This window comes from Salmo salar, chromosome ssa05 (assembly GCF_905237065.1).
Source record: "Salmo salar chromosome ssa05, Ssal_v3.1, whole genome shotgun sequence".
In the NCBI taxonomy this organism is placed as follows: Eukaryota; Metazoa; Chordata; class Actinopteri; order Salmoniformes; family Salmonidae; genus Salmo; species Salmo salar.
This window is the reverse complement of record NC_059446.1, coordinates 14,141,642-14,162,443: the sequence shown is the minus strand read 5'-3', so window position 1 is coordinate 14,162,443 and position 20,802 is coordinate 14,141,642. Positions and strand designations below refer to the sequence as shown.

At 46.1% G+C, this 20,802-nt stretch overlaps 1 protein-coding gene across 1 annotated transcript in view; it reads left to right on the top strand.

The window, feature by feature from the left end:
* LOC106604282 (disintegrin and metalloproteinase domain-containing protein 19) overlaps positions 1–20,802 on the top strand; it is a gene marked incomplete at its 3' end in the record, with an annotated part of 50,925 nt that overhangs the window by 2,341 nt on the left and 27,782 nt on the right. Inside the window, exons 2-3 of the mRNA XM_045719397.1 lie at positions 3,335–3,456; positions 4,327–4,400. Coding sequence (XP_045575353.1) covers positions 3,335–3,456; positions 4,327–4,400 — 196 coding nt within the window. The remainder of the gene's footprint in view (positions 1–3,334; positions 3,457–4,326; positions 4,401–20,802) is intronic.

Below are 20,802 nucleotides of genomic sequence, written 5' to 3'. Positions count from 1 at the left end.
CATTACTAAATTTAGCTAGCATTAGATAGTTAATCCAGAGATTCTTACCTTTGCCTCGATTCGGCAGTCTCATCCAGATCATCATGGCATTTGAATTTCTTTATGATAGCTAATTTGCATTTAATTTTGTGGGGGGGGGGGTAAATACAGGCGAATATATTGATAAGTCACCTTGTCCTAGAGAGATTTACACAGTTATCAAAACGTCACACCAGGGTAAGCCTACACGAAACAGCCCTTATTTTAAGTGTTTCTAAAATGTGTGGTGAAAAAATGATAGGACCATTTCCTTGTTTGACCGCTAGGTTTTATGGGTATTATGACTCATACTGTGGAACTCTATATGGCCATAAGCAAACAAGAACAAGACAACAGTGTCCTGTGATTTTAATGCAGAAATACTGAAATCTGGTTTAGCTAATATCTACCAGCATGTCACATATGCAACTCTAGATCATCTTTACTCCACACAGAAATGCATACATAGCTCTCCCTCGCCCTCCTTTGGGCAAATCCTTTGGACACGCTCAATATGGAAGTAGTCCAATGAAGCAGATGCTAAGCTACAAGACTATTTGCGAGTGCAGACTGGAATATGTTCTGGGATTCATCCAATGGCATTGGGGAGTTTACCGCATCAGTCACTGGCTTCATTAATAAGTGCATCAATGACATTGTTCCCACAGTGACCGTACGTATATATCCCAACCAGAAGCCATGGATTAAAGGCAACATCCGCACTGAGCTAAAGGCGCTTTCAAGGAGCGGGACACTAATCTGGACGCTTATTAAAAAATCCAGCTAAGCCCTCCGACGAATCATCAAACAGGAAAAGCGTCAATACAGGACTAAGCTCTGACGCTCGTCGGATGTGGCAGGGCTTGCAAACTATCACGGATTACAAAGGGAAACCCAGCCACGAGCTTCCCAGTGACTCAAGCCTACCAGATTAGCTAAATACATTCTATGCTCGCTTCGAGGCAAGCAACACTGAACCATGAATGAGAGCACTAGCTGTTCTGGACGACTGTGTGATCATGCTCTCTGTAGCCGATGTGAGTAAGAGCTTTAAACAGGTTAGCATTCACAAGGCCACAGAGCCAGACGAATTACCAGGACGCATACTCAGAGTATGCGCTAACCAGCTGGCAAGTGTATTCACTGACATTTTGAACCTTTCCCTGACCCAGTCTGTAATGCGTACATGTTTCAAGCAGACCACCATAGTCCCTGTGCCCAAGAATGCCAAGGTAACCTGTCTAAATGATTATCGAACCATAGTACTCACATCTGTAGCTATGAAATGCTTTGGCTCACATCAACACCATCATCTCAGATGGACCCACTCCAATTCACATACCACCCCAACAGATCCACAGATTTCACAATCTCAATTGCATTCCACACTGCGTTTTCCAATCTGGAAAAGAGGAACACCTATGTGAGATTACTGTTCATTGAAAACAGCTCAGCATTCAACACCATAGTGCCGCCAAGCTCATCACTAAGCTAAGGACCCTGAGACTGAACACCTCCATCTGCAACTGGATCCTGGACACTCTGATGGGCCGCCCCCAGGGGGTGAGGGTAGGCAACAACACATCTGCCACACTGACCCTCAACACGGGGGCACTTCAGGGTTGCGTGCTTAGTCCCCTCCTGTATTCCCTGTTCACACAAGACTGTGTGGCCGCGCACGGCTCCAACACCATCATTAAGTTTGCAGATGACATGACAGTGGTAGGCCTGATCAACAACGACAATTAGACAACCTTTAGGGAGGAGGTCAGAGACCTGACAGTGTGGTGCCAGAACAACAACGTGAGCAAAATGTGAGCAAAACAAAGGAGCTGATCATGGACAACAGGAAACGTAAGGCCCAGCATGCCCCCATTCACATCAACAGGGTGGTAGTGGAGCAGGTCGAGACCTTCAATATCCTCGGTGTCCATATCACTAAGGATTTATCATGGTCAACACACACCAACACAGTCATGAAAAGGGCACGACAACGCCTTTTCCCCTTCAGGATCTTCCAATTGGCTCATTTATCCCCCTTCCTCTCCCCTATAACTATTCCCCAGGTTGTTGCTGTAAATGAAAATGTGTTCGCAGTCAACTTATCTGGTAAAATTAGGGTTAAAAAATAAATTAAATAAAAAAGGTGGCCAAAAAGATTTGGCATTGGCCTTCAGATCCTCAAAAAGTTCTACAGCTGCGCCATCGAGAGCATGTTGACCAGATGCATCACCGCTTGGTATGGCAACTGCTACAGAGGGTAGTGTGTACAGCCCAGTACATCACTGGGGCCGAGCTTCCTGCCATCCAGGACCTCTATAGCAGACGGTGTCAGAGGAAGGCCCTACAAATTGTAAAAGACACCAGCCACCCAAGTCATAGACTATTCTTTCTGTTACTATACGGCAAGTGGTACCGATGCATCAAGTTTGAAACCAACAGGACCCTAAACAGCTTCTACCCCCAAGCCATAAGACCGCTAAATACTTAGTTAAATAGTTAAAGCTGCATTATGTCATTTTTTTGGGCGACCTGACCAAATTCACATAGAAATCTTAGTTCTAGATCTATCATTTGCATTGAAACCAAGTCTAAGAAGCGGTTCTATGTGCGCTATCTATGTGATTATAATTCTTAAGTTTATTTTTTTGGTCTTTTACTGCTGGTTCTGTACACCAGCTTCAAACAGCTGAAAATACACTATTTTTGGTTATTGAAAAAATATTTCACATTATATAGATGGTACAATGATTCTCTTGTTTTTTTCACATAAACTGAAATTAAGAGAACTATTAGAATTTTAGCAACTAGGAAATGGCGGAGCAATTTCTGCATATTGCACCTTTTAACCAAAAAGCTACCCGGACTATCGGCATTGAGCCTTTTTTGCATTAACTTTTTGGAGTCATCACATACGCTGCTGCTGCTGCTGTTTATTATCTGTCACTCTATTCCTAGTTTATATGTACATATCTATCTCAATTACCTCGTACCCCTGCACATCCACTTTGTACTGGTACCCCGTGTTTATAGCCAAGTTATCGTTACTCATTGTGTGTTTATTATTATTATTTGCTTTATTTTTCTATTATTTCTCTATTTTCTTTCTCTCTGCACAGTTGGGAAGGGCCCGCAAGTAAACATTTCACTGTTAGTCTACACCTGTTGTTTTACAAAGCATGTGACAAATAAATATGTATTTAATTTGATTTTGCAATGACTACACAAGCTTGTTTTATTATATTTTAACAGGAGACGTTATATTAAAATCTTCTACTGCCCCCTTTATTGACATTGTTGTAATTCCTGTGTGTAGAGGAGCAGAGACCGAACCCTCAGGAGAACAACCACAGAATAGAACACCTAGAGAGCTATGAGATTACATATCCACACTGGCTGCAGCCTGCAAGACACAGGAGGTCCATCCATGGAGAGAAGGTGAGATCTGATCTTATCACTGACATCCCCTACTAACTCAGAGAGACATACATGGTTGTCCTCTAAAATAGCACAACACATTTCACACATTACATGTAAGAGGTATATAATGTTAGAGAGATATAATGCTAGAGAGATATAATGTTAGAGAGATATAATGTTAGAGAGATATAATGTTAGAGATATATAATGCTAGAGAGATATAATGTTAGAGAGATATAATGTTAGATATAATGTTAGAGAGAGATATAATGTTAGATATAATGTTAGAGAGAGATATAATGTTAGATATAATGTTAGATATAATGTTAGAGAGAGATATAATGTTAGATATAATGTTAGAGAGATATAATATTAGAGAGATATAATATTAGAGAGATATAATGTTAGAGAGATATAATGCTACAGAGATATAATGCTACAGAGATATAATGCTAGAGAGATATAATGTTAGAGAGATATAATGTTAGAGAGATATAATGTTAGAGAGATATAATGTTAGAGAGATATAATGCTAGATATAATGCTAGATATAATTAAGCAATAAGGCCAGAAGGGGTGTGGTATATGGCGAACATACCATAACTAAGGGCTGTTCTTGTGCTCGACGCATCGCAGAGTGCCTGGATACAGCCCTTAGCCGTGGTATATTGCCATATACCACAAACCCTGAAGTGGCTTTTTGCTATTATAAACTGGTTACCAATGTAATTAGAGCAGTAAAAATACATGTTTTATCATACCCATGGTATATGGTCAGATATACCACGGCTGTCAGCCAATCAGGATTCAGGGCTCGAACCACCCAATTTATAATGTTAGATATAATGCTAGTGAGATATTATTCTATTTCTCTGGTTTTCTCCCCAGCAGCACCCGTCTGAGGCAGAGGTCCTCATCACAGCTGAGGGAGAGGAGATGACCCTCCGTCTGCACAGGAATGAGTAAGAACCTTACTGTACTATACCATACTGTACAATACCATAACATACTGTATTATACCACAACATACTGTACTATACTATAACGTACTATACTATACCATAACATAATGTAATATACCATAACATAATGTAATATAGCATAATGTACTATACTATACCATAACATACTGTACTACACAATAACATACTATATTATACCATAACATACTGTACTACACAATAACATACTGTATTATACCATAACATACTGTACTATACTATAACGTACTGTACTATACCATAATGTACCATACTACACAATGACATACTGTACTATACCATAGCATACTGCACTATACCATAACGTACTGTACTGTACTATACAAAGTCATACATTGATAGTGACAGAGGGAACACTTTGTTAGGAAGCACAGTAGCACACACACACACACACACACACACACACACACACACACACACACACACACACACACACACACACACAGTCTCAGACCTCATCATTCAGGCTTTTCCCATATGTTTGAGTTTAGTTAGACAGATGTCAAAGTGAACATGTGTTTTGCATAAGGATGGAGGGAAGAGAGGATGGAGGGAGGGAGAGGGGGATGGAGTAGAGAAAGATAGAGGGATGTCACCTAAAACCTAAACACACGAGGGGAAACAGGAAGTGACTATCTTGTCCTTCTGTTTGACTTCCTATCAGTTGAAGGTAGTGATGGACAGATGAATCCTGGTGATCAGAGGAAAGGACATAGAGGAAGGATGTGTGTGTGTCAACATTGATGCTGTAACGGCTAACGACACATTGACCCGTGTCACAATGTCTCAGCTCATCTGGCTAACAACACAATGACTCTGAGTCCCTTTGGCCGCAGGGGGAGGGTTTACATTGACTTCCAGGGAACAGCAGACTTCCACCTTTAGGATAGGAATATCACGCATGGGATGGAAAGCATTTCCATTAACAAACATAATGGAAAGACAACCGTTGTGACAGTGTACTACAGTGACAAAATCTGTGAAAATAAGGGGTTAAACCTGTCCTCAGTGTTGGATAAAGTTATGGTGGTGACTGATGACACACACACACACAGAGCGTGACTCTGCTGTGTCTGACTGACCCTCCCCTTAGAGAGACAACCCCACCAGGTGATCACATTACAGCTGGGGGAGTGATTAACACGTGTGTGTGCGTGTGTGTGTGTGTGTGTGTCTTTATGATTAGCAGACATTCTTTGAAATTAGATGAGAGCTACTATTTTACTGAGGTTGTGCTTTAGTAATCTGACTGCTCAACATCCTCAGAGGAATTTGAGAAACTAAAACTGTGCAAGATTACTAGAACTTTTCAGTCAGTTGAATGTCACTGTAAACTCACTGGTTGAGTTAGTGGGAGGAAAGTGTGTTCCATTCAGCATTTCTCCACAGTAAGGTGTTACGGTGATGCAGCAAAGATGTGTTGGTTTGAAGACTGCAATTATTGTTATTTTCTTAATTCAATGTTCGGTGGTTAACATTATATATATATATATTTATTTCAGTATAGTGCTTAGGCACGTATGGTACTCACATGTCAGGTTACGTTATACATGTTAAACATTTATGGTACTCACATGTCAGGTTACATTATACATGTTAAACATTTATGGTACTCACATGTCAGGTTACGTTATACATGTTAAACATTTATGGTACTCACATGTCAGGTTACATTATACATGTTAAACATTTATGGTACTCACATGTCAGGTTACGTTATACATGTTAAACATTTAATCAGACGCTCCTATCTAGAGTAACATTCAATATGTGTACTCAAACCAAGAGGATAGACTAACAACACGATAAGAGCGTTGACAGTACAACCTTCTTTAACTCCGATAAGGACTAAGTAATCAACATTGTACTAGAATAAGACTGGAGATCTGGAGTTTTATCATGGCTGTATGAAATCCATATCGTCTTATTGTCCTGTCGTTGATCCACAGCGTTGCAAAATGAATGTGCTGTGTTTGACAGTGCTTGGGTTATTATCTGGAGCTATGATGTGAATACTGCATGAGACATAGTAACATGGAGCTACACCAAGATAATGCTACTTTAGTTGGTCCTTATTCTAATTTCTCTCTCATTGATCCAGATTTCTCTCCAGTGTTTCTGCTGACTCCAGCCCACATAGTTCATCTCATTCTGATTCTCTCCCTCTGTGTCACGCTCGCTCAATTCAAATGGCTTTTTGGCATGGGAAACGCATGTTAACATTGTCAAAGCAAATGGAATAGACAGTAAACAAAAAGGAAATAAACAAGTGAAACATTAGTAAACATTACACTCACAAAAGTTTTAAAAGAATATAGATATTTAAAATGTTCAATTATTGGCTATGTACAGTGTTGTAACAATGTGCAATTAGTTGAAGAATGAAAGGGACAATGAATAAACATAAATATAGGTTGTATTTACAATGGTGTTTGTTCTTCACTGGTTGCCCTTATCTCATGGCAACAGGTCACAAATCTTGCTGCTGTGATGGCACACTGTGAAATTTTGCCTAACAGATATGGGAGTTCATCAAAATTGGGTTTGTTTCGAATTCTTTGTGGGTCTGTGTAATCTGAGGGAAATATGAGTCTCTAATATGGTCATACATTTGGCAGGAGGTTAGGAAGTGCAGCTCAGTTTCCACCTCATTTTGTGGGCAGTGTGCACATAGCCTGTCTTCTCTTGAGAGCCAGGTCTGCCTACGGCAGCCTTTCTCAATAGCAAGGCTATGCTCACTGAGCCTGTACATAGTCAAAGCTTTCCTTAATTGTGGGTCAGTCAGTGGTCAGGTATTCTGCCACGGTGTACGCTCTGTTTAGGGCCAAATAACATTCTAGTTTGCTCTGTTGTTTGGTTGATTCTTTTTTTGTGTCACTAAATATTTTAGCCTTCTCCTAATTTGGTTGGGTGTAATTTTGTTGCTGTCCTGGGGCTCTGTGAGGTCTGTTTGTACAAAGATCCCTAGACCCAGCTGGCTGAGGGGACTCTTCTCCAAGCTAAACTCCCTGTTGGTGAGGGCTTTGTGATGGAATTTGTGGGCATCGCTTCTCTCTCGCTCGCTCACTCGCTCTCTCTCAGTTCAATTCAATTAAATCCAAAGGGCTTTATTGTCATGGGAAACATATGTTAACATTGCCAACGCAAGTGAAATAGATAATAAACAAAAGTTAAATAAACAATCAAAAATGAACAGTAAACGTTACACTCACAGAAGTTCCAAAAGAATAAAGACATTCCAAATGTCATATTATGTCTATGTAGTGTTGTAACAATGTTCAAATAGTTAAAGTACAAAAGGGAAAATAAATTAACACTCTCTCTTGTTTTCTTTCGCTCTCTCATCCTCTCCTCTCCACTCTCTGTGGGTCAGTGTGAGGGAGAAGGCGTTTTATGCTAATCAGGTTCTCTGATCAATGGCTGAGTCTGGAGAGTAGCCAGAGAACGCCCCAGTCTTATATCCCAGAACAATACCCCTGGCTCAATCCCAGCTCCAGTCCAAACCCGCTACCCCCTTTTATCCTGGCTTAGCCCCTACCCCAGTCCTCTACCCCAGTCATCTTTACCCCAGTCCTCTTTACCTCAGTCCTCTTTACCTCAGTCCTCTACCCCATTCCATCTCATCCAAATCCTCTACCCAGGTCCTAATTACCCCAGTCATCTTTACACCAGTCTACTAACCCAGTCCTCTTTACTCCAGTCCACTACCTCAGTCCTATTTACCCCAGTCTACTACCCCAGTTCTCTTTACCCCAGTCTACTAACCAAGTTCTCTTTACCCCAGTCTACTACCCCAGTCCTCTTTACCCCAGTCTACTACCCCAGTCTCCTACCCCAGTCCTCCTACCCCAGTCCTCTTTACCCCAGTCAACTACCCCAGTCCTCTTTACCCCAGTCCTCCTACCCCAGTCCTCTTTACCCCAGTCAACTACCCCAGTCTTCTTTACCCCAGTCTACTACCCCAGTCTCCTACCCCAGTCTTCTCACCCCATCTACTACCCGTCTCCTACCCCAGTCCTCTTTACCCTAGGGTATTACCCCAGTCCTCTTTACCCCAGTCCTCTTTACCCCAGTCCTCTTTACCCCAGTCCTCTTTACCCCATCCTCTTTACCCCAGTCCTCTTTACCCCAGTCTCCTACCCCAGTCCTTTTTACCCCAGTCTCCTTCTTCAGTCCTCTTACCCCAGTCTACTTCCCCTGTCCTCTTTACCCCAGTCTACTTCCCCAGTCCTCTTTACCCCAGTCTACTTCCCCAGTCCTCTTTACCCCAGTCTCCTTCCCCTGTCCTTTTTACTCCAGTCTTCTATCCAAGTCCTCTTTTCCCCAGTCCTCTTTACCCCAGTCTATTACCCCAGTCCTCTTTACCCCAGTCTATTACCCCAGTCCTCTTTACCACAGTCTCCTAGCCCAGTCCTATTTACCACAGTCTCCTTACCCCAGTCCTCTTTACCCCAGTCTACTACCCCAGTCCTCTTTACCCCAGTTATCTTTAACCCAGTCTACTACCCCAGTCCTCTTTACTTAGTCTACTACCCCAGTCCTCTTTACCCCAGTCCTCTTTACTTAGTCTACTACCCCAGTCCTCTTTACCCCAGTCCTCTTTACCCCTATCCTCTTTACCCCAGTCCTCTTTACCCCTATCCTCTTTACCCCAGTCCTCTTTACCCCAGTCTCCTTCCCTGTCCTTTTTACTCCAGTCTTCTATCCAAGTCCTCTTTTCCCCAGTCCTCTTTACCCCAGTCTATTACCCCAGTCCTCTTTACCCCAGCCTCCTACCCCAGTCCTTTTTACCCAGTTTCCTTCCCCAGTCCTCTTTACCCCAGTCTCCTTCTTCAGTCCTCTTTACCCCAGTCTCCTTCTTCAGTCCTCTTTACCCCAGTCTACTACCCCAGTCCTCTTTACCCCAGTCTCCTTCTTCAGTCCTCTTTACCCCAGTCTACTACCCCAGTCCTCTTTACCCCAGTCTACTTCCCCTGTCCTCTTTACTCCAGTCTACTACCCCAGTCCTCTTTACGCCAGTCTCCTACCCCAGTCCTCTTTTCTTCAGCGCTCTCTCTCCTTGTCCCTAAACTCTCCTGCAGGCCTCTGCTCCAGCCTTGTCCCCTGCCCCAGTCCTAACCTCACCAGCCTTATCCCCTGCCCCAGTCCTAGACCTCACCAGCCTTATCCCCTGCCCCAGTCCTAGACCTCACCAGCCTTATCCCCTGCCCCAGTCCTAGACCTCATCAGCCTTATCCCCTGCCCCAGTCCTAGACCTCACCAGCCTTATCCCCTGCCCCAGTCCTAGACCTCACCAGCCTTATCCCCTGCCCAAGTCCTAGACCTCACCAGTCTTATCCCCTGCCCCAGTGCTAAACCTCACCAGCCTTATCCCCTGCTCCAGTCCTAACCTCACCAGCCTTATCCCCTGCCCCAGTCCTAAACCTCACCAGCCTTATCCCCTGCCCCAGTCCTAGACCTCACCAGCTTTATCCCCTGCCCCAGTCCTAGAACTCACCAGCCTTATCCCCTGCCCCAGTCCTAGACCTCACCAGCCTTATCCCCTGCCCCAGTCCTAAACCTCACCAGCCTTATCCCCTGCCCCAGTCCTAGACCTCACCAGCCTTATCCCCTGCCCCAGTCCTAGACCTCACCAGCCTTATCCCCTGCCCCAGTCCTAGACCTCACCAGCCTTATCCCCTGCCCCAGTCCTAGACCTCACCAGCTTTATCCCCTGCCCCAGTCCTAGACCTCACCAGCCTTATCCCCTGCCCCAGTCCTAGACCTCACCAGCCTTATCCCCTGCTCCAGTCCTAGACCTCACCAGCCTCCAGCCAATAGAAGGAGATGAAGTGGTCTCCTTCTTTCTATCTAGATCATTCCTTCCTTCCTTTCATCTCCTTTACTGTCTCCTTTCTCCTTCTCTCACTCTCCTCCCTTCCATTTATCCTTATCTCCCTCCCTCCCTCCCTCCTTCTTTCTCTCCCCCTTTCTCATTCACATTCTCTTGCCCTCCCTCCCTCCTTCTCTCTCTTCTCCCCTCCCTTTCTCATTCTCTTGCTCTCCCTCCCTCCTTCTCTCTCTCTCCTCCCCTCCCTCTCTTTTTCTCTCTCTCCTCCCCTCCCTCTCTCCTTCTATATTTCAGTCTGTCTCCTTTGCTCTTGTCTTTGAATCACTTAATCATAAACCTGCTGTGTGTGTGTGTGTGTGTGTGTGCGTGTGTGTGTGTGTGTGTCTCAGGGCTTTTAGCCTAATGAAAGGCAGTGGCGGGGCCAGAGGAGGACGGTGATTTGGTTAAGAGTCAGGAGAGTCAGGATATTCAGGAGAGTCAGGAGGGGCTGTGCTGCTGAGTCAGAGAGAGATGGAGAGATGGAGAGAGAGAAAGCGAGACATGGATAGGACAATGGAAGGGTAGAGATCAGGAAAGACAGGGAGAGTTAAGGAAGGCAGGGGGAGGGTTATGTGGTGTTCAAATCTGTTTATTGTCGTGTTTCCCCCTGCCCCTCTCCTCTCCTCTGTCAAATCAAATCTTATTGTTCACATACTCATGGTTAGCAGATGTTACTGCGAGTATAGTGAAATGCTTGTGATTCTAGTTCCGACAGTGCAGTAAAATCTAACAAGTAATCTAACAATTCCCCAACAACTACCTAATAGACACAAATGTAAAGGGGTGAATGAGAATATGTACATATAAATATATGGATGAGCGATGGCCGAGCGGCATAGGCAAGGTGCAATAGATGGAGTAAAATACAGTATATACAGTTGAAGTCGGAAGTTTACATACTTAGGTTGGAGTCATTAAAATTTGTTTTTCAACCACTCCACAAATTTCTTGTTAACAAACTATAGTTTTGGCAAGTCGGTTAGGACATCTACTTTGTGCATGACACAAGTAATTTTTCAAACAATTGTTTACAGACAGATTATTTCACTTATAATTCCCTGTATCACAATTCCAGTGGGTCAGAAGTTTACATACGCTAAATTGACTGTGCCCTTAAACAGCTTGGAAAATTCCAGAAAATGATGTCATGGCTTTAGAAGCTTCTGATAGGCTAATTGACATAATTTGAGTCAATTGGAGGTGTACCTGTGGATGTATTTCAAGGCCTATCTTCAAACTCAGTGCCTCTTTCCTTGACATCATGGGAAAATCAAAAGAAATCAGCCCAGACCTCAGAAAAAACATTGTAGACCTCCACAAGTCTACAATAGTACGCAAGTATAAACACCAAGGGACCACGTAGCTGTCATACCGCTCAGGAAGGAGATCCGTTCTGTCTCCTAGAGATTAACGTACTTTGGTGCGAAAAGTGCAAATCAATCCCAGAACAACAGCAAAGGTGTTGTGAAGATCTTGTGATCTTGTGAAGATGCTGGAGGAAACAGGTACAAAAGTATCTGTCCACAGTAAAACAAGTCCTGTATCGACATAACCTGAAAGGCCGTTCAGCAAGGAAGAAGCCACTGCTCCAAAACCGCCATAAAAAGCCAGACTACGGTTTGCAACTGCACATGGGGACAAAGATTGTACTTTTTGGAGAAATGTCCTCTGGTCTGATGAAACAAAAATAGAACTGTTTGGCCATAATGACCATCATAATCTTTGGAGGAAAAAGGGGGAGGCTTGCAAGCCGAAGAACACCATCCTAACCGTGAAGCACGAGGGTGGCAGCATCATGTTGTGGGGGTGCTTTGCTGCAGGAGGGACTGGTGCACTTCACAAAATAGATGGCATCATGGGGAATAAAAATGATGTGGATATATTGAAGCAACATCTCAAGACATCAGTCAGGAAGTTAAAGCTTGATTGCAAATGGGTCTTCCAAATTAACATTGACCCCAAGCATACTTCCAAAGTTGTGGCATAATGGCTTAAGGACAACAAAGTCAAGGTATTGGAGTGGCCATCACAAAGCTCTGACCTCAATCCTATAGAACATTTGTGGGCAGAACTGAAAAAGTGTGTGCGAGCAAGGAGGCCTACAAATCTGACTCAGTTACACCAGCTCTGTCAGGAGGAAAGGGCCAAAATTCACCCAACTTATTGTGGGAAGCTTGTGGAAGGCTACCCAAAACGTTTGACCCAAGTTAAACAATTTAAAGGCAATGCTACCAAATACTAATTGAGTGTATGTAAACTTCTGACCCACTGGGAATGTGATGATAGAAATAAAAGCTGAAATAAATCATTCTCTCTACTATTATTCTGAAATTTCACATTCTTAAAATAAAGTGGTGATCCTAACTGACCTAAGACAGGGAATTTTTAGTAGGATTAAATGTCAGGAATTGTGAAAAACTGAGTTTAAATGTATTTGGCTAAGGTGTATGTAAACTTCCAACTTCAACTGTACATATGATATGAGTAATGTAAGATATGTAAATATGATTAAAGTGACTAGTGATCCATTTATTAAAGTGGCCAGTGATTGGGTCTCAATGTAGGCAGCAGCCTCTCTGAGTTAATGTTTGCTGTTTAGCAGTCTGATGGCCTTGAGATAGAAGCTGTTTTTCAGTCTCTCAGTCCCAGCTTTGATGCACCTGTACTGACCTTGCCTTCTGGATGGTAGTGGGGTGAACAGGCAGTGGCTCGGGTGATTGTTGTCCGTGATGATCTTTTTGGCCTTCCTGTGACATCAGGTGCTGTAGGTGTCCTGGAGGGCAGGTAGTTTGCCCCCAGTGATGCGTTGTGCAGACCGCACCACCCTCGGGAGAGCTTTGCGGTTGAGTGCGGTGCAGTTGCCGTACCAGGCGGTGATGCAGCCCAACAGGATGCTCTCAATTGTGCATCTGTAAAAGTTTTTCAGGGTTTTAGGTGACGAGACACATTTCTTCAGCCTCCTGAGGTTGAAGAGGCTCTGTTGCGCCTTCTTCACCACACTGTCTGTGTTGGTGGACCATTTCAGTTTGTCTGTGACATGTACGCCGAGGAACTTAAAACTTTCCACCTTCTCCACTGCTGTCCCTTCGATGTGGATAGGGGGGTGCTCCCTCTGCTGTTTCCTGAAGTCCACGATCATGTCCTTTGTTTTGTTGACGTTGAGTGAAAGGTTGTTTTCCTGACACCACACTCCGAGTGCCCTCACCTCCTCCCTGTAGGCGGTGTTGGTAATCAAGCCGGTGTTGGTAATCGGCGGTGTTGGTAATCAAGCCCACTACTGTTGTGTCGTCTGAAAACTTGATGATTGAGTTGGATGCGCGCATGGCCACGCAGTCGTGGGTGAACAGGGAGTACAGGAGGGGGCTGAGCACGGTCAGGGACGTGGAGATGTTGTTTCCGGCCTTCACCACCTAGGGGCGGCCCTTCAGAAAGTCTAGAACCCAATTCCACAGGGCGGGGTTGAGACCCAGGGCCTCCAGCTTGATGATGAGCTTGGAGGGTACTATGGTGTTGAATGCTGAGCTGTAGTTAATGAACAGCATTCTTACATAGGTATTCCTCTTGTCCAGATGGGGTAGGGCAGTGTGCAGTGTGATAGCGATTGCGTCGTCTGTGAACCTGTTGGGGTGGTATGCAAACTGAAGTGGGTCTAGAGTGGCCGGTAAGGTGGAGGTGATATGATCCTTGACTAGTCTCTCAAAGCACTTCATGATGACAGAAGGTAGTGCTACAGGGCGGTAGTCATTTAGTTCAGTTAACTTTGCCTTCTTGGGTACAGGAACAATGTGTTGGCCATCTTGAAGCATGTGGGGACAGCAGACTGGGATAGGGAGCGATTGAATATGTCCGTAAACACACCAGTCAGCTGGTCTGCGCATGCTCTGAGGCTATGGATGCTGTCTGGGCTAGCAGCCTTGAGAGGGTTAACATGTTTAAATGTTTTACTCACGTCGGCCATGGAGAAGGAGGGGAGAGGGGCACAATCCTTGTTAGTGGGCCGCGACGGTGGCACTGTATTATCCTCAAAGCGGGCAACGAAGGTGTTTAGTTTGTCTGGAAGCGTGACGTCGGTGTCCGTGACGTAGCTGGTTTTCTTTTTGTAGTCCGTGATTTCCTGTTGACCCTGCCACATACGTCTCGTGTCTGAGCCATTGAATTGTGACTCCACTTTGTCCCTGTACTGGCATTTCGCTTTTTTGATTGCCTTGCGCAGGGAATAACTACACTGTTTATATTCAGCCATATTCCCAGACCTCTTTCCATGGTTAAATGCGGTGGTTCGCACTTTCAGTTTTGTCCGAATACCGCCATCCATCCACGGTTTCTGGTTAGGGTGGGTTTTAATAGTCACAGTGGGTACAACATCTCCAATGCACTTCCTTATAAACTCACTCACCGAGTCAGTGTATAGATCGATGTTGTTCTCTGGCTGACCAGAACATATCCCAGGCGGCGTGATCAAAACAATCTTGAAGTGTGGATTCCGATTGGTCAGACCAGCATTGAATGGTTCTAGTCACTGGTACATCCTGTTTGAATTTCTGCCTATAAGACGGTAGGAGCAAGATGGAGTCGTTGTCGGGATTTGCCAAAGGGAGGGTGGGGGAGGGCTTTGTACAAATTGAGAGTAGCAGTGATCGTGTGTATTACTCCCACGTGTAGTGCAATCAATATGCTGATAGAATTTAGGTAACCTTGTTCTCTGATTTGCTTTGTTAAAATCCCCAGCTACAATAAATGTAGCCTCAGGATATATGGTTTCCAGTTTACATAGAGTCCAGTGAAGATCCTTGAGAGCCGTCTTGGTGTCTGCTTGGGGGGGAATGTACACAGCTGTGACGATAACTGATGAGAATTCTCTTGTGAGGTAATATGGCCGGCATTTGATTGTAAGAAATTCTAGGTCAGGTGAGCAGAAGGACTTGAGTTCCTGTATGTTGTTATGATTACACCATGAGTCGTTAATCATGAAGCATACACCCCCGCCCTTCGTCTTCCCAGAGAGGGGTGTTTATCTCTGTCTATCTCTGTTGGCGCGATACATGGAGAAGCCCGGTGACTGAACCAATTCCGACAACATATCCCGCGAGAGCCATGCTTCCGTGAAACAGAGAATTGTACAATCTCTGATGCCTCCCATCTCCTCTGTCCACCCCTCTCCTTTCCTCTGTCCACTCCTGTTCTCTCCTCTGTCCACCCCTCTCCTTTCCTCTGTCCACTCCTGTTCTCTCCTCTGTCCACCCCTCCCCTCTCCTCTGTCCACCCCTCTCCTCTGTCCATCCCTCTCCTCTCCTCTGTCCACCCCTCTCCTCTGTCCACCCCTCTCCTCCCCTCTGTCCTCTTCTCTTCTGTCCACTCTTCTCCTCTCCCTTGTCCACTCTTCTCCTAAACCCTCTGTCCACCCTTCTCCTCTGTCCACCCCTCTCCTCTGTCCTCTCTTCTCCTAAACCCTCTTTCCACCCCTCTCCTCTCCTCTTTCCACTCCTGTCCTCTCCTCTGTCCACCCCTCTCCTCTGAAAAGCCCCACTCTTTTCACTCCTCTCCTCTGTCCATTATACCTTCTGCTCTCCACTCCTCTCCTCCCCTCTCCTCTCATCCTTTTCCCAGTAGAGAAGTTTAAGCTTCAGGTCAACACACGTCCCCCACTGTACAGTCAGGATGTAGAGAATGATGACCACACACAGAGACAGAAATCAGACAGACAGACAGACAGACAGACAGACCAAACAGACAGACAGACAGACAGACAGACAGACAGACAGACAGACAGACAGACAGACAGACAGACAGACAGACAGACAGACAGACAGACAGACAGACAGACGAGACGAGACAGACAGACAGACAGACAGACAGACAGACAGACAGACAGACAGACAGACAGACAGACAGACAGACAGACAGACAGACAGACAGACAGACAGACAGACAGACAGACAGACAGACAGACAGACAGACAGACAGACAGACAGACAGACAGACAGACAGACAGACAGACAGACACGGATGATACATAACAGAGACATCTCTTCTCCCTGTGACTTTGGCACATTTGCTTGTCCTTCTTTCTTTCTTTCAGTTGATGTTTAGTCTTTCACCGCTACAGATCTATATGCTTGTTTGACTTTAGCTTGACCCCCGGCTGAGACGGTCTGTCAGACACACACACCCTCCCGGCTCTGCCATAAAAGCCCCTTCATCATTCATTTCTCTAGTTGCGTCATCCCCTGCCACCCCTGCCAGAGACCCTGGTGATGTCATCTGATAACATGAGAGAATGTGACCCACTGACCCTGATGTGCACTAGCCCTCCCCTTCTCCCCATCTCTCTATCCACATCTATCTATCTTTCCTACTCCCCCCTCTCTCTATCCACATCTATCTATCTTTCCTACTCCCCCCTCTCTCTATCCACATCTATCTATCTTTCCTACTCCCCCTCTCTCTATCCACATCTATCTATCTTTCCTACTCCCCCCTCTCTCTATCCACATCTATCTATCTTTCCTACTCCCCCCTCTCTCTATCCACATCTATCTATCTTTCCTACTCCCCCCTCTCTCTATCCACATCTATCTATCTTTCCTACTCCCCCCTCTCTCTATCCACATCTATCTATCTTTCCTACTCCCCCCTCTCTCTATCCACATCTATCTATCTTTCCTACTCCCCCCTCTCTCTATCCACATCTATCTATCTTTCCTACTCCCCCCTCTCTCTATCCACATCTATCTATCTTTCCTACTCCCCCCTCTCTCTATCCACATCTATCTATCTTTCCTACTCCCCCCTCTCTCTATCCACATCTATCTATCTTTCCTACTCCCCTCTCTCTCTATCCACATCTATCTATCTATCTTTCCTACTCCCCCCTCTCTCTATCTCACTCTCACTGTCTCTCTTTCTTACCCCTCCTCTCTCTCTTCCTCTTCCCCTCTCTCTGTCTTTCCGTTGTGACTGAACCAAGTCTTTTGTCTTAGTCCTGCTCTCAGACAGCCATTCTTCAGACTAACTGGTTCTCAATCACAGCATCTGTCTGGAGCCTGGACTTGATCCAGAACCCAGAACCGCTGATGCACACACTCTAACCACCACCACCACCATACACTCTAACCACCATCACCACCACCACCACCATACACTCTAACCACCACCATACACTCTAACCACCACCACCACCACCATACACTCTAACCACCACCACCACCATACACTCTAACCACCACCACCATCACCATACACTCTAACCACCACCACCATACACTCTAACCACCACCACCACCATACACTCTAACCACCACCACCACCACCATACACTCTAACCACCACCACCACCATTACACCACCACCACCACCACCACCACCATACACTCTAACCACCACCACCACCACCATACACTCTAACCACCACCACTACCATACACTCTAACCACCACCACCATACACTCTAACCACCACCACCACCATACACTCTAACCACCACCACCACCACCATACACTCTAACCACCACCACCACCATACACTCTCACCACCACCACCATACACTCTAACCACCACCACCACCATACACTCTAACCACCACCACCATCACCATACACTCTAACCACCACCACCATACACTCTAACCACCACCACCACCATACACTCTAACCACCACCACCACCACCATACACTCTAACCACCACCACCACCATACACTCTAACCACCACCACCACCATACACTCTAACCACCACCACCACCACCACCATACACTCTAACCACCACCACCACCACCATACACTCTAACCACCACCACCACCATACACTCTAACCACCACCACCACCACCACCATACACTCTAACCACCACCACCACCACCATACACTCTAACCACCACCACCACCATACACTCTAACCACCACCACCACCACCATACACTCTAACCACCACCACCACCATACACTCTAACCACCACCACCACCATACACTCTAACCACCACCACCATACACTCTAACCACCACCACCATACACTCTAACCACCACCACCACCACCATACACTCTAACCACCACCACCACCACCATACACTCTAACCACCACCACCACCACCATACACTCTAACCACCACCACCACCATACACTCTAACCACCACCACCACCATACACTCTAACCACCACCACCACCATACACTCTAACCACCACCACCACCATACACTCTAACCACCACCACCACCACCATACACTCTAACCACCACCACCACCATACACTCTAACCACCACCACCATACACTCTAACCACCACCACCACCATACACTCTAACCACCACCACCACCACCATACACTCTAACCACCACCACCATACACTCTAACCACCACCACCACCATACACTCTAACCACCACCACCACCACCATACACTCTCACCACCACCACCACCACCATACACTCTAACCACCACCACCACCACCATACACTCTAACCACCATCACCATACACTCTAACCACCACCACCACCATACACTCTAACCACCACCACCACCACCATACACTCTCACCACCACCACCACCATACACTCTAACCACCACCACCACCATACACTCTAACCACCACCACCATCACCATACACTCTAACCACCACCACCACCACCACCATACACTCTAACCACCACCACCACCACCATACACTCTCACCACCACCACCACCACCACCACCACCACCATACACTCTAACCACCACCACCACCACCATACACTCTCACCACCACCACCACCATACACTCTAACCACCACCACCACCATACACTCTAACCACCACCACCATCACCATACACTCTAACCAACACCACCACCACCATACACTCTAATCACCACCACTACCATACACTCTAACCACCACCACCATACACTCTAACCACCACCACCACCATACACTCTAATCACCACCACTACCATACACTCTAACCACCACCACCATACACTCTAATCACCACCACCACCATACACTCTAATCACCACCACCATCACCATACACTCTAACCAACACCACCACCACCATACACTCTAATCACCACCACTACCATACACTCTAACCACCACCACCATACACTCTAACCACCACCACCACCACCATACACTCTAACCACCACCACCATACACTCTAATCACCACCACTACCATACACTCTAACCACCACCACCATACACTCTAACCACCACCACCACCATACACTCTAATCACCACCACTACCATACACTCTAACCACCACCACCACCACCATACACTCTAACCACCACCACCATACACTCTAATCACCACCACTACCATACACTCTAACCACCACCACCACCATACACTCTAACCACCACCACCACCACCATACACTCTAACCACCACCACCATACACTCTAACCACCACCACTACCATACACTCTAACAACCACCACCACCATACACTCTAACCACCACCACCACCACCACCATACACTCTAACCACCACCACCACCATACACTCTAACCACCACCACCACCACCACCATACACTCCAACGACCACCACCACCATACACTCTAACCACCACCACCACCATACACTCTAACCACCACCACCACCACCATACACTCTCACCACCACCACCACCACCATACACTCCAACGACCACCACCACCATACACTCTAATCACCACCACCACCACCATACACTCTAATCACCACCACCACCACCATACACTCTAACCACCACCACCACCATAACCACCACCACCACCACCATACACTCTCACCACCACCACCACCACCATACACTCCAACGACCACCACCACCATACACTCTAACCACCACCACCACCACCATACACTCTAACCACCACCACCACCACCATACACTCTCACCACCACCACCACCACCATACACTCCAACGACCACCACCACCATACACTCTAATCACCACCACCACCACCATACACTCTAATCACCACCACCACCACCATACACTCTAACCACCACCACCATACACTCTAATCACCACCACCATACACTCTAACCACCACCACCACCATACACTCTAACCACCACCACCACCATACACTCTAACCACCACCACCATACACTCTAACCACCACCACCACCAAACACTCTAACCACCACCACCACCATGCACTCTAACCACCACCACCACCACCACCATACACTCTAACCACCACCACCATACACTCTAACCACCACCACCACCAAACACTCTAACCACCACCACCATACACTCTAACCACCACCACCACCAAACACTCTAACCACCACCACCATACACTCTAACCACCACCACCACCAAACACTCTAACCACCACCACCACCATGCACTCTAACCACCACCACCACCATACACTCTCACCACCATCACCACCACCACCACCATACACTCTAACCACCATCACCACCACCATACACTCTAACCACCACCACCACCACCATACACTCTAACCACCACCACCACCACCATACACTCTAACCACCCCA